This window comes from Phyllobates terribilis, unplaced genomic scaffold, assembly GCF_046119375.1.
Source record: "Phyllobates terribilis strain yellow unplaced genomic scaffold, ASM4611937v1 Scaffold_4__5_contigs__length_816908805, whole genome shotgun sequence".
NCBI classification, from domain to species: domain Eukaryota; kingdom Metazoa; phylum Chordata; class Amphibia; order Anura; family Dendrobatidae; genus Phyllobates; species Phyllobates terribilis.
Genome location: NW_027362764.1, coordinates 148,078,087 through 148,093,900, shown reverse-complemented (window position 1 = coordinate 148,093,900; position 15,814 = coordinate 148,078,087). Strand labels below are relative to the sequence as shown.

Sequence of the window (15,814 nt, the reverse complement as noted above, 5' to 3'; positions counted from 1 at the left end):
GCAAATACTCTGGGAGACCTATTCCCCAATAATGAGAATAATGTTTGTAATATGCTGTACTGCATGGCTCTTGTAAGGGTATTGCAAGCTGCTACGTCCTAATTTTTGAAAGCTTTTGCTTGGAAGGCATAAGCAAATACGATGGGAGACCCACTCCCCAATAATGCGAATAATGTTTGTAATATGCTGTACTGCATGGCTCTTGTAAGGGTATTGCAAGTTCCTACGTCCTAATTTTTGGCAGCTTTTGCTTGGAAGGCATAAGCAAAGACTATGGGAGACCCACTCCCCAATCATGGGACTAATGTTTTTAAGATGCTGTACTGTATGGCTCTTGTAAGGGGCATTAAAAGCGTCTTGTTAAGCTACTGCGACCTCCACCACTTTTCCGATGGGCATTAAAAGCGTCTTCTTAAGCTACTGGGACCTCCAGGTCTCATCTGAAGGGCATTAAAAGCGTCTTGTTAAGCTACTGGAACCTTGATGTCTCTCCTGAGCGGCATTAAAAGCATCTTGTTAAGCTACTGGGACCTCCACCACTTTTCCGAGGGGCATTAAAAGCATCTTTTTAAGCTACTGGGACCTCCACGACTCTTCTGAGGGGCATTAAAAGCGTCTTGTTAAGCTACTGGGACCCCCACGTCTCTTCTGAGGGGCATTAAAAGCGTGTTGTTATACCACTCTGACCCTCCACGTCTCTTCCAAGGGGCATGAAAACCATCTTGTTATACCACTCTGACCTCCACGTCTCTTCTGAGGGGCATTAAAAGCATCTTGTTAAGCTACTGCAACCTCCACGTCTCTTATGAGGGGCATTAAAACCGTCTTGTTATACCACTCTGACCTCCACGTCTCTTCTGAGGGGCATGAAAACGGTCTTGTTAAGCTACTGGGACCTCCACGACTCTTCGAACGGGCATTGCATTTCCTCATAATTTTTGTCAGCTTTTGCTTGGAAGGCATAAGCAAATACTCTGGGAGACCTACTCCCCAATAATGAGAATAATGTTTGTAATATGCTGTACTGCATGGCTCTTGTAAGGGTATTGCAAGCTGCTACGTCCTAATTTTTGGAAGCTTTTGCTTGGAAGACATAAGCAAATACGATGGGAGACCCACTCCCTAATAATGGGAATAATGTTTGTAATATGCTGTACTGCATGGCTCTTGTAAGGGTATTGCAAGTTCCTACGTCCTAATTTTTGGCAGCTTTTGCTTGGAAGGCATAAGCAAAGACTATGGGAGACCCACTCCCCAATCATGGGAATAATGTTTTTAAGATGCTGTACTGTATGGCTCTTGTAAGGGGCATTAAAAGCGTCTTGTTAAGCTACTGCGACCTCCACCACTTTTCCGATGGGCATTAAAAGCGTCTTCTTAAGCTACTGGGACCTCCAGGTCTCATCTGAAGGGCATTAAAAGCGTCTTGTTAAGCTACTGGGACCTCCATGTCTCTTCTGAGCGGCATTAAAAGCATCTTGTTAAGCTACTGGGACCTCCACCACTTTTCCGAGGGGCATTAAAAGCATCTTTTTAAGCTACTGGGACCTCCACGTCTCTTCTGAGGGGCATTAAAAGCATCTTGTTAAGCTACTGGGACCCCCACGTCTCTTCTGAGGGGCATTAAAAGCATGTTGTTATACCACTCTGACCCTCCACGTCTCTTCCAAGGGGCATTTAAACAACCTTGTTATACCACTCTGACCTCCACGTCTCTTCTGAGGGGCATTAAAAGCATCTTGTTAAACTACTGCAACCTCCACGTCTCTTATGAGGGGCATTAAAACCGTCTTGTTATACCACTCTGACCTCCACGTCTCTTCTGAGGGGCATGAAAACGGTCTTGTTAAGCTACTGGGACCTCCACGACTCTTCGAACGGGCATTGCATTTCCTCATAATTTTTGTCAGCTTTTGCTTGGAAGGCATAAGCAAATACTCTCGGAGACCTACTCCCCAATAATGAGAATAATGTTTGTAATATGCTGTACTGCATGGCTCTTGTAAGGGTATGGCAAGCTGCTATGTCCTAATTTTTGGAAGCTTTTGCTTGGAAGGCATAAGCAAAGACTATGGGAGACCCACTTCCCAATCATGGGAATAATGTTTGTAAAATGCTGTACTGCATGGCTCTTGTAAGGTTATTGCAAGTTCCTACGTCCTAATTTTTGGCACTTTTTGCTTGGAAGGCATAAGCAAAGACTATGGGAGACCCACTTCCAAATAATGGGAATAATGTTTGTAATATGCTGTACTGCATGGGTCTTGTAAGGGTATTGCAAGTTGCTCCGTCCTAATTTTTGGAAGATTTTGCTTGGAAGGCATAAGCAAATACTATGGGAGACCCACTCCCCAATAATGGGAATAATGTTTGTAATATGCTGTAATGTATGGTTCTTGCAAGGGGCATTAAAACCGTCTTGTTATGCTACTGCGACCTCCACCACTTTTCCAAGGGGCATTAAAACCATCTTATTAAGCTATTGCGACCTCCACGTCTCTTCCGAGGGGCATTAAAACTGTCTTGTTAAACTACTGCGACCTCTACCACTTTTCCAAGGGGCATTAAAACCGTCTTGTTAAGCTACTGCGACCTCCACCACTTTTCCAAGGGGTATTAAAAGCGTCTTTTCATGCTATTGCGACCTCCATGTCTCTTCTGAGGGACATTGAAATGTTGTTTATAATTACCTCTAACATCCACGACTCTTCCAACGGGCATTGCATTTCCTCCTAATTTTAGTTAGCTTTTGCTTTTCAATGTAAAGGCGAAAACTAACGGAGACCCACTCCCCAATAATGGGTAGAAGGTTTTTAGTACATTTTTTAGTACATTTAGTTGCATTGCAAGGAATGGGAGAGGTACAATTGAACACTGCCCTGGGACAAGGACTTGCACGGGGATAGTTGCAAGTCTGCATCTTCTGATGCGGCAAGGATCACTTCTGATGGGCATACTTTTAGGCAGTGACATGGAATTCAGAGATGCTTCCAGGGGTCTTCCCCATGCTGTCCCCATGTATTTTCAGCACTGTATGCATGTGTCACACAGCACATGGCCAGATAAGGTTGTAAAATGTTAAAATGACATTTCCCGGTGAATGCATTTGTCACAGTTGAAAGCAATACAAAAGTGCAAAAACGCATAAAAAATGCTACTTGTGAACATAGCCCAAGGTGTGGAGGAGTATTTTTGTTTTTGGTTATTTATTTTACCTTATACACAAGTCTTTACCCTGGAAAAGAAATTCCTTAACATATTTCACAGGAAAAAAGTTTCACTTTCGTTTTTGAACGTTTTATTATGAGCCTGTAAAAGTGGCTTAATACCTCTGACCACATTGTTAACAACAGTGACCTGGGGTACAGAAATGCTTCCTGGGGCGATCCCCATCCTGTCCCCATGTCATTTGAGCACTGTCACTATCGTTTTGGGCACTTGTTGGGCTTTTAAAAGACTGCCGGGGATGCCGCCGCAAAAATGCTCGGGTCTCCCATAGACTAACATTGGGCTCATTGCTCGGGTTGAGCACCCGAGTATCACGACGAGCTTGGCCTGAGCTTCGAGCACCCGAGCATTTTAGTGCTCGCTCAACACTACCAGACACTGCTCCAGGCCCAAAAGGATTGGCTGGCTTAGATGCAGTAAAAAATTGGTATTAGATACGCAGGTGGTATAGCTTGCAACACAGATAGGCTACTCCAATGACTAACAGACACTGCTACAGGTCCAAAAGGATTGGCTGAGCTACATTTCGCCAAATGCTGTGAAAAACACTTGCACAGCACTGGCAAAGACCTGCCTGGCAAAAAGTGCTATGAACTGCTGTAACCTAGCCCTCAAAAGGGCTGCAATTAGAACTAGTCCCTACTCCCTAAACCTATCTCTCTATGTAACTGGAAATTCGCTCGCAATTCACACAGTTATACTGTATAGCGCCCACAGCAGCAGCGGTGCCATCTAACACTCAGCTGCAGCAGTGAGAAAATGGTGGCGATGGGGTAAATGGCTGGGTCTTAAAGGGCAAGGACATGCGACATACACAGCCAATGACACATGCCCTTACTTGTGTGAAAAAAAAGCACTTCGCTGCGTGTGTGCGCTGCTGATAGGCTGAAAGACTGCACCGCCCCACTGTAAATGTGGGAAAGAAAAAAAAAATGGAGATCGGCTTTATTTCTGCAGCTAACCATCCCTTGCCCCTCCCCCCGCCCACTCTACACTGAAACTGTCTATTAACATTGATTAACAGTATTACTGTGAAAAAATCCAGTTACGCTTTTGGTGCACGAACAGTTATCGAACATAACCTCGAACAGCCGAATTTTTTGCAAATCGTTCGAGTTCGTCGCTCATCTCTACTTGTGATGTGACCTGTTGGTTTCTGGAAGTTGGAGGAGGGGCTGTGCTATTATGCTTACACAGACTGGATAATTTCTTATATGCTGTAAGTGTGGCGCCCAGGGGATGGGGATAACTCGGCACCCGGGCCTTAATGCCTGGTCTTGGGGGATGTCGCGGTGGTCGGCTCCCGGGCCCATACCCTTGGGTCTCTCTTAAAAAAGGGGAAAATGAAATGTCAAAGTTCATGACGCCACCTGTGGTGTCTGGTGAGGATCCCTAGCGCTGCGGCAGTCCACTGAGGCCGGTGTTACGGCAGCTTTGATGGTGTAGCTCCCCACAGGTGGAGCTAGGCCTCAGGGCAGTGATGTTTGACGAGGTACACTATATGGCGGTGACCCAGCCGGGTCCAAGGAAGAATAGGGGACAAACACACACGGTTTGCTTCTGTACCTTTTACTGGTGGAAATGCAGGTACCATCCGGAGCACTGTAGGGTGAGGGGTGCACTGCAGGACTCACCCCAGTGAGCAGGTGTAGGGCCTCCTGTTTCTTCGCCGCTTAGTGTTAGTCTCTGGCCTGCCTGGAGCTAGGCCTAACTTAGTCTCTGTTCTGCACCGGCTGATCCTGTGGTAGGGCTTTCTGTTAGAGTACACACTCCCTGGCATATGGGGCCTCGGTAACTCCTGACCCTGGTATAATAGCAAGCGTTTGGTATTCCTGGGACATGTAGTTCGCCAGTGGTTCTGGTTGTCTTCCGCTGGGTGTAAAGAATCCCTGCAGACTCGGACCCGGTGTCTGGTATATTGCTTCTGGGGTGAGCTGGTAAAGCTCCTCTGCCCCCAATGCTACTCACTCCTCTAGCCTTCGGCCTACTCGGGCCCTCACTAGGCTATACACACTGGTAGTTAGCTGGCTGCCTCTTCTCCTGCTCTCTGAGCATCAGCAATGCTCCTAGCTCACTTAACTCGAGCTGCTATGTCTGACTGAGACCCACTGCAGACTGACCTGTTTCTCTGTGTCTCACTCTGCAGGAACTGGCTGTGGACTCCAGACTGTTCTGTCTCCACTCACTTCCTGAGGAGAACTAACTCACAGACTGACTCTGCCAAGCTCCACCCACCCTCCGTATTTTTATCCCTATCCGGGCTCCCTCTGGTGGTCTGAGGTAGGGTGGAGGTGTGTTTATGCTCTGAGGGCCTCTTGTGGAGAAATCCTGAAATGCACCCCTCCAGGATCTGTGGCTCCATGCACAGCAGGGCGTCACATAATCAGATGCTCTGCTGTATGTTCTTCAGCTTTATAGAAGCTGTAGACTGACTTTACAGATGTATCTCACAAAAGTCTTTTTTACTGTTCTAACTCCATATCTAGGCTGCAAGTGTAGGGAGCTTGAGACATTTCATGGTTTCCTCAGTGTAAAATCGGTACTCCCACATGGATATATCATCAGATAGCTTGAACTCGACTGTAGGATGCAGGTATGAAAATTCCAGAAGAAGGTTTATTTTCCAGCTGAATTCTTGTAGATATGTTCACATACAGTAGGTAAAAAAGACTTTTCAGAAACAGGGCTGCAAACACATGAGCTTCTAAGATGGCTAATAGACAGTGAATTAGGAAGAAGGGAGGGGTTAGAAACATCAGCGTTATATCAGAGAAAGACAGGGAGAGAGTAAGGTAAACTTCTAAGAGAGCAATCCTTATTGCATATCAACGAAACAGCACAATATAACGACACAATGATAATACAATACTGTCTGATGATTCCCAAATCATGGGACATTACAAGAACAGTTACCCATTTAAATCTGTGGAGTTATTCACTAGTCCATGTTTTTTCAGGGACTGTGTGTCCGTGGAAAACACACAGAAACATTTCTGTTTTTTCCGTCAGTACAGATAAAAAAGGCTTATAGAAGTCTATGGGTCTGTGAAAAACATGTACAGCACATGGATAGCATCCATGTGCTGTCCGTATTTAACATTGCAAAGGTTAGGAGAAGGTTTGTCATTTATTTATCCATCCGTGAAAAACACTAATGACACACTGGTTAACAACGGACACTGATAACACACTAATCCTAAACACTGATGACGTTGGTATCATTCTTTCAAGTATGTGTTTAAACATGGAAATGTGAATGAGGCCTAACACACACTGATAAGGATTGTATAAAGTGTCAGTCACATAGATACGTGTAGTGCACCATGCTGACTTACTGCCTTTTGCTGACACCTATTCTATTACAACAGGCAGACTGCCCAACACTATGCAAGGCCTCCTTCACACATCCGTGTAAAACACGTACTTGAAAAACAGGTACCAGTGTCGTCAGTGTTTTCCATCAGTGTGTCATCAGTGTTTTTCATCAGTTCGTCATTCATGTGTCCATTTTTACTATCAGTGTGTCATTTTTTTTTGGGTATGGATAAAGCAAGAAATAAATTACAAAGCCTCTCCTATACTTTGCATTATTAAACACAGACAGCACACAAATGGCACACGAATGCCATCTGTGGGATGTACATGGTTTTCATGGATCAATAGATTTGTATTGGCCCTTGTCATCTATGCAGCCGCAAAAAATGGACATTTCTCCCTGTATTTTGCACAGACACACGGTCATGTAAAAACAAGGACATGTGCATAACACCATAGGTTATAATGGATACGTGTGGTATCCGTGAAAAAAACAGATAACACACGCACTGGATACATGGACGTGTGAAGAAGGCCTAAGTGAAAACCACAAGGACAGACACCCCAATTTTCCCCCACAACATTATAGGGCTTGGCTGAATCCTGCAAAGAGGAATAAATACAAACAAGGGAGGTTGTTTCAGTAGTTTAGCTACAAAATTTTAAATGTTTACAAACATTATTAGAATTTTTGTCTTCTAAGAAAGGATAAATATCTTTTTTTTTCTATAGCCTCGCCCTATTGATAGTGGATCTTCAGAGGGATACAAGCCTGAGAAATTAATAGGGGATATTGAATTTAAAAATATTCATTTTGCTTACCCTTCCCGTCCAGATGTTCAGGTAGGTTTTGTACCTTTTTAACATATAGTAGTTGCCAACAATCTCAGATTTCCAGGGACTCTTTGTTCAAGAGTGGATGGGGTTTATGTAAATCCTCCTGAAAGTGAGTGATCGAGGTTGAACTGTTGCAATCTTGGGAGGAGTGGGGCTAAACCAACTCTATAAATATGCAATTATGTTTAAAGTCATTAAGTAATATAATTGTTTTTTACATGTTTATTTGCATTTATATTTGTAGGTTCTACTTGGTCTGAACCTGAAAGTACCAGCTGGCAAGACTATAGCTCTGGTAGGCATGAGTGGCTGTGGGAAAAGCACAGCTATTCAGTTGCTACAGAGGTTTTATGATCCCACAGAAGGCAAGGTAGGATTTATTTTATTTATAGGCAATGAATTTTTGTGCACACACTTTTTTATTGTGATTTGCTGCTTGTGATGGGCAAGCTGAAACTGCAGAGTTACTTAGCCAATAGGTTCAGCATATGCACTTTGGCTGTTTACCTGATGATTTCTTCATTAAGGTACATCAACACTTCTGAAGCATGTGGATAAGATTTGTTACAATCCCATCCACTTTAATGGTACTTAGAGATTGCCAAAGTTTCCAAATTTATTTTGAGCAGATTCACTAGATTCGACCAATAGATTTGATTTGTTCCAAATGAAATTAGTCTAAATTGAAATTAATAGAGAGATCAGAAGGTATTAAAAAATAAATAAACAAAAGTTTACACTCACCTCTACTAGGTCCACCCTCACCTGTTCTGCTACACTCTACCAGATCCCCCACTTATTTCCTCTGGTCAGAGTTTGTGTATTTATTCTTCATATTTAATTTCCCAAAGAAATATTCCATGGCTTATAAGTCTTCTCATGTTGGCTTCGCACTCTCCACAGATAAAAGCGTTCCTTGTTAGACCTGCTTTCAGTGGCCTCTCACCTAACCAAATCAGATCTCCTGCTTTGCACTGATGAGGGTAAAAGCCATAGAAACACGTGTTTGCAAATGAAGTATCTGGTTTGGATTCAAATTCTAAGTCATGTGGCAAGGTTCACTAAATGGTCGACATTGACTTTTAGGATTGCTATATTCAATAGGTACAGCTCAAGGTCAAGTCATCTTCCTCTCTGAAGAGGCTATTTGCATTTATTGAATAAAGAGTATATATTTCTTTAAATAGAAATAGTACAATTGTATTAGAGAAATATAAATGTTAATTATTTCATTTTATTCTTAATTGTTAGGTTACATTGGATGGACATGATATTCGTTCCCTCAATGTCAAATGGCTAAGAGATAATATTGGTGTGGTAGAACAGGAACCTGTTTTGTTTGGGACAACCATTACTGAAAATATTCGCTTTGGTAAAGATGGAGTAACTGACGAAGAAATCGAGCAAGCAGCCAGAAAAGCAAATGCCTCTGACTTCATATCTAGACTTCCAGAAGTAATTTTGTTTTACATTAATACCTTGTTTGTTTAATATGTTTGAGATAAGTTTTTATGTTTAACATAGGTTATATCTTTACTTTGCAGTATGACTGTGCACAATCAGCCACCTTTCTAGTCCAGAATGGTGACATGTAACAGTATCAACTGGCTTCGCTTCATTATATGTTTATGACTTGCCTAATAGTAAAAAATAAAAGGTATCTTATAATACAATTCCTTGTTAAAAAAAGCTACCACCTAAAAAGCTAAATTCTTGAATGGAGGAACATTATTAAATTAAACATTAGTCACCTAGTTTACTGGAGTTTTTTAACAAAATTCTTTAAAATGTAAACTTGATTTAATCCTTCATCGTGCACATCCAAAGAATGAAAACATTTAGACTAATCCACTAATTCTTATGTATATCTGGTAGCCCCCCACACTAAAAACATGGATTATTTCTAGAATAGGACTTATGTTTGTAACCTGATGAATGTGTATGTGACAGGACCCCTGGGCCGTGGGGTACTCGGTGCTGGGCCGGTCGTTGCTAGGGGAGATGTCACAGTGGCGGTGACCCGGTCCGTGACCCAGGGCGGTCAATCAAAGGGGAAATATTTACAGGGGATTTATAGTTTATATATACAGTTTGTGATGCCACCTGTGGTATGTGGCTATATGGAGCCGCCGCTGCGGTGCAGAACCTTTAGAGCCGTTGTTAGTGCAGCAGAGTTGGTTCAGCTCTCCACAGGCAGAGCTCAGCTCCAGGGCAGGAAGTAGTGATTTTATAGATGTTGCTGTGCGGTGTAGTGCAGAGGATGGCTCAGTTAATAATCGGTCCACAACTTAATGGCGGCTTCCTCTTATATTTACTTGCGGTGGTTAGGTAGACCGGGGCACGGTTACTAGCTGGTAGTAGAAGTCTGGGCTGCCTGGAAGCAAGCTGGGGATCCACCTAGCCAGGTGGAGTTGTAGGTCTTCCCTTTGCACTACCTCTTTGGCCCTGCTGCGTATAGCTATGCTGTGGCCCTCTTCCCTGAGTAAAACGTTTTTGTGCTCACCCGTATGGCAGGCAGCTCGGGCCTTCCTGGAGTGTCGCTCCCACGTGGCGGTGCTGGGCCCTATGTGCTGCTGAGCCTCCGGGCGTCTGATAGGGCCAGGAGACCTGCAGTCTCTTGCCGTCCGGTTTCTGCTGCTGGGCTTTCGGTGCCCCACAACCTCAGACTCCGGTGTCCGGTTCATCTGCGCTTCCCTCTGGGGTGAACTGCCGTGCAGCTCCACTCCCCAGGTCTTTCCTCGTTGACGTCCTGACTTCAACTCCTGTCTGCTCTCCTCAGACTAACTAAGCCCGCCTCCAGATCCCAGTTGCTAAGGAGAGGAGCTCCCCTTGCTGGTCTGGAGCCAGGAAAGTGTTGCATGCTAGCAAAACCTGATTAGGGGACCCCTCCTTGCTTCCAGGCATGGCAGCACCCCCTTGTGAGGGAGGCAATGTCACTGTGGCAACCGGACTCCTGGGGTGCCACATATGCATTCCAGAAGGTATGTAGGGACGTAATGTTGTTGGCACCTGTTATCTCATGGGTAAGTGAGCAGTTCTCAACATTACTCTATTAAGTACCATACAGCTATATCTTTAATGAAGGTATGAATTAAATGTCTATAACAACATATATCAGAGCATACTCATGTTGGGAAAATACATTAATATACACACATAAATCTAATGCCCTGCTTGTATGAAGTATCCAAATTGTTGCAAATCAATGCAAATAGTTGCAAATCAATAAAAATATGTAAAGTCAGCGTATGCATTAATTATTAATATGAGTGCTTTAAATAATAGCACTTTAAGAAAAAGGATTCCAGATTTTTCCAGGGTTAGTTAAGGGAAGGAAACAATATTATACTTGTGTCCAAAATGTTTGTTAAATGAAAAGGTGGCATTGGCAATAAATAGCATGAGGGAAGTAAAACCCTATACTATGACAAATAATGTGGGAGCCGCTAGCAGTAGTCTTACTGACACTGCTGAAGCAATTGTCCCAGTAGTCGTAGTACCAAATATGGGTCACACTAGGCCTCCTCTGCCTTTGGAAAGGGTATTAGAGTGGAGGAAACCTAGGGCATAATTGTGATGCTGAGTCACCTCTCACGGACAAGACGTGAGTCGGGGAAGTCAAGGAGTCCGAGATTATAAGCCAGGAGGGTATGTTGTAAACAGAGGGGTGAGACAAAGACTAAAGCCCCCGTCTCACATAGCGATATCGCTAGCGATATCGCTGCTGAGTCACGGTTTTGGTGACTCACCAGCGACCTCACCAGCGATGTCGCTGTGTGTGACACTTTGCAACGATCAGGCCCCTGCTGTGAGGTCGCTGATCGTTGCAAAGTGTCCTGGACCATTTTTTGGTCGTTGGCCTCCCGCTGGCCAGCACACATCGCTGTGTGTGACCAGCGGGACCAACGATCTGGCTGGTAACTATGGTAAACATTGGGTTACTAGGGGCACGCGCGCACTTAGTAACCCGCTGTTTACCATGGATACCACTCTGCTACGGTGCGCGGAGGCTCCCGCGCACCGTAGCAGAGTGGTATCCATGGTAAACAGCGGGTTACTAGGGGCACACGCGCACTTAGTAACGCGATGTTTACCATAGTTACCAGCCTGCTTCTGCTTGCAGCAGGCTGGTAACGGGAGCAGGACATCGTGGAACGATTCTTTCCACGATATCGCTGCTCCCCTGATCGCTGGTGAGCCTGCCTGTTTGACAGCTCACCAGCGATGTATTAGCGATGCAGCAACGATCCCTGACAGGTCGTATCGTTGTCGGGATCGCTGCTGCATCGCTTAGTGTGACGGGGCCCTAAGTCAGGTCACAGTCCAGGGTCAAACTTCCAAGAAAGTAGCAGACTAAGACAAAGGGGCTAGGCAAGGTTAAGCAACAAAGCTCAGACAATAAGAACTCAGAGCACAGAGCAAACATACACCACTTGAGCTAAGCTACAACTAGCAATCTCCTAAACATTGCCAGCCAGCTAATTAGCCAGATAATCACCCATAATGGGCAACACCTGGAGGAAACCCAACAGGGCCAGCCAGATTGGACAGCTGAGCTGTCATTCACAGTAATGACAGCTCAACATGCCCCTTCCTCACATTGGGCTGCTGAGCTGTCTCTCACAATCCTAACAGCTCAGCACACCCTTTATCCTATAGTGTGGCTGGGGTGTCACTGACACTGTTTTCAGGACTCTCTGAGTGATGGAATCGTGACAATAATGATAAATAAAAAATATATGTCATATCACTTGCCTCAGTCACAGCAGGACAATGTAGCTTTTAATAGCAATACCATCAACTTCATAAAAAGGGCATACACATTTTTGCTATGTCTCAGCTCTTTTAGCATTATTTGTGAAATATTTTTTTTGTGCCTGTATATGGGGTGAATTCCACAGATAGAACCCTGTGCAGGATTGGGCACGTGTAAAGGTCTGGGCACAAAGCGGAAAAATAGTTTTCAAATATACAGTAATTGCTTGGCTTTCATTACTTCCAATTTTCATAAGGTCTCTGTTTCACATTAGTTTTGACAAAGTTTTGGGGAGGCATCTAGTGAGTGGCTTCTATCGGTAGGACCACATGCAGAGACCCCTGCACAGGCTAGAGCACAAAGAGAAAAACTGTTGTAAATTAAGAATCCCAAAATCTGACAGTAATCAGTATTTTACTTCAGTATTTGTAAGCCAAAATCAGGAATGGAACAATCAGAGGAAAAGTATAATAGAAACATGTCACCACTTCTGTATTTATCACCAACTCCTGGTTTTGGCTTACAAATATTGATGTGAAATTCTGACCAAATACTGAACATGTGACCGTAGCCTTAAATTCCCTTTAACAAAATTCTGGATTTTAGTCTAAATTATTAAGGATTTTTTTGGTCAGATGAAATTTCCTGATAAGATAAGTCCTGCCTAAACACTGAAGGTACATGTTACATGCAGCAGGATGTGGAGGAGGAGGAGCAGTAGCAGATGGATGTGGAGGGGGACTTTGAATTGGCGAAGGCAGGCGACGAGGCTGACAGAGTAAAAATGATGACATCAATGACACCACTGGCCATGACGACCAACCCTTGCAGCGTGGTGCAGAAAGTAAACCAGCAGTATCATCGGTTGTGTTGGCTAGCATGGCAAACGATTTGCTGAAATGCTTGTGGGATGACAGGTGTATCATTACCATTAAGCAAAGGGATGGCTAATGGACAGCATGTTTATATAGCCTTATTATAATAGAAAAATGGGTGGGAGATGGGGGGAAAAATGGGGGTATGCTGATAACAAACTGGCTCCCTCTCCCAGTCAATCAGCACCCACGTGCAGTCATCGGGACGGGCCGATCATTGCCATGGTGACCCTGTAACGGGGCTCAGGGTGGCAGTCATGGGCGAGCATCGCTTCTTTGACATCCCGGCCCACAACAGGAAATAGTGTACTGTGTGACTGCATGTGCAACGATGCTTTGAGATCTGAGATCTCCATAATCCCTGATAATGCGATGGCTGCAGAACTGTCCCTTTTAACCCTCTCAGTCAAGAAGCCAAACCAGCTGTTAAAAACAGTGTTATTTTTATGCACAGTCAAACAGGTGAACTTAGAGTAACAGGTTATGCATTCTTCATCACTTGCCACACGGTACTCAGGCTCCATTCTCAGAGTTACAGTCTGCACTTTGTTTCTGGCAACAGGTACAGCACAGTAGTGAGGAGAGATCTTAAATGCCTGCATTTTCTTAGGGGTAGAGTCATACGGGTCCACGTGTGTCGCTATCCCCTGATCCCGTGTCCTTGCTTATATCAGTCCCAGGGGCCGCTCGTAGAGACATGCTCCCTGTTTCAGTGCCCACAGCAGGGCGATGCCTTGTCCCAAGGTCCCCTTTCTCGCTGGACAATATGTTTCCTGGTCTTCTAAGCTTTTCTGCAGGTTTCCCCACTTGCCTGTGTTTCCTGCTGCCTCTGTAACTAGATCCTTGTCCTCATGAGACTTGTAGCTCCACACCAGGAACAATCTGTCTTTCCTCTTTTTCTAACTTTTCTAGACTGACTAAAATGGATCCCTTCTCTCAGAATCCACAAAACTCCCTCCCACTATGGGCTGTATGTCTAATTAACCCTCAACTGTCTTTGTTCCTGATGTCTGTATCTGGGCAGATTTCACCTACACTCTATACCAGAGTGAAAAGAAAGAGAGTGACACCTTGTGGCCTCCGGTCAACACTGCAACCCATAGGGAAATAACCATTAAATACATAGCAGTAACATGCATGTGAAATACATTCAACCAACAGAAATATCAGAGTAGTGAGATGCCATCCTCACACCATTACATCCCCCCATGCTTTAATTATGGTCGTCCTCGACCATACAGTACCTAAAGGCAAGGGTTAATACAAAATCAAACATTTTAATACATTCAGACGGAAGTCTTCCTCAGACGTCGTCTCCTCACTGGACATCCGGCCCTTCTCGGTTAAGGGCCCCGGAACAACCGACACAGTCCATAACTTTATCAGCACTGGTCCTTCTTGGTAAGGACCCCGGAACAAAGTGTCCATGTCCATACAGAGGCCCATGGGCCCACACAGTAGCAGCCCTTCCTGTCCAAGGGCACAGTCCTCAAAGTTCCTGACCTGGCTGGAGCATCAGGTCGTCCATCACACTTCCCCCCAACAACAGTCCTTAGGACCAGGGTCTCAGTCCTTTCATCATACAGAAGTTCCCACGTGGCAAACACACAGTCCTTTGGGGGGCCAACGTCCTTTTATGGGTTTGGGCACAGTCCTCAGCAAACGGTGGGCTACCCTCTCGCAGCTGCAATGTCTTCCAATCCAGCAAGGGGGCAAAACAAACAACGTGAGCCATCCGCTGCTACTACAGGCCCAACCGGCCTCGAGGGTATCTCGAACAGTCCCTCTGATTTCTTTTAGGAAAAAAAACACACACAGGCCTTCTGGCCATGAAGGTATAAACAGTCCTTCCAAGGATAACAAAGGCGAGGCGCCTTAAACTTAGTTTCCTGAGACTCGACTGGTCTTCAGCCTTTAAATAGGGGTTCCTCGGAACTCGACCCCTCAAAATAGCCTGCAGGACAAATCGAGTAACTGCAACTGCCCAGAGGTCACCTTGGTCACTGCTCAGGTTTCTCGTGAAATTTCTCTATCTTCTTCCTGTCTTCTCTCAGGAAAAGTCAAGCCACTTCCAGACAAAGTCATCACGGGAACTACCTGTACACTTGCATCCGGTTCCCGTAGTGAAGTCAAAGCCCAAAATCCTTCCCGGAGCTCCTCAATCATCGTCATTCCCTCGGCATACCACTGCTCAATGCTTCTGAGGAATTCACCACAGCTCCTTTGGGTTAATAACTGAGCACAATGCAACAGTTGCTGGCTTGTGTCTGGCCTTACTGGACGGGATGGGGCTGAGGCTTGCATACCTTCTGCAGTGGGCTCTGCTTCTTCTTGGTACTCTGGAGGGATCACGTACTCTCTGGTCCCACGAGCGATGTACATTGAGTGTCTCCCTTCAGGCTGAACCACAATAATTGGTGATGGTGGCATCTCTGGAACTTCTTGATCATGGTAATCAGGGCCCCAGGGCAGGCAAAAGACTCCAGACCCCTGCCAGTACTCGTCCACTGCATACGGGTCCTCATATTGACTCTCACCGTTCATGGCCTCTACCTCCTCATCATCACCGCCAATGCTCATTCGCCATGCAGACTGTGCTCTTGCCTTGCGGTCACTGTGTGTCATCACGACTACTGTTTTTCCCAGCTCCTCTCTCTCCAGAAGCTGCAGGGCAAATGGCGCAGGCCTCTCACTCACCATACGTTTCCGGTGGCCCTTGGCTTGCCTGTTCCTGGGCCGGACTTCAGACACATCTGCTGCACCACACTTCACTCCCTGCAACACTGCTTTCGGCCACACCTTC

The 15,814-nt window shown here is 45.1% G+C and overlaps 1 protein-coding gene across 4 annotated transcripts in view; it reads left to right on the top strand.

Annotated features, from left to right (window-relative positions):
* The window catches only part of LOC141265130 (ATP-dependent translocase ABCB1-like), a 1,603,396-nt gene that overhangs the window by 741,885 nt on the left and 845,697 nt on the right, over positions 1–15,814 (top strand). For all 4 annotated transcript variants that reach the window (XM_073677832.1, XM_073677833.1, XM_073677831.1 and 1 more), the window contains exons 12-14: positions 7,276–7,386; positions 7,625–7,750; positions 8,632–8,835. In XM_073677832.1, coding sequence (XP_073533933.1) covers positions 7,276–7,386; positions 7,625–7,750; positions 8,632–8,835 — 441 coding nt within the window. The remainder of the gene's footprint in view (positions 1–7,275; positions 7,387–7,624; positions 7,751–8,631; positions 8,836–15,814) is intronic.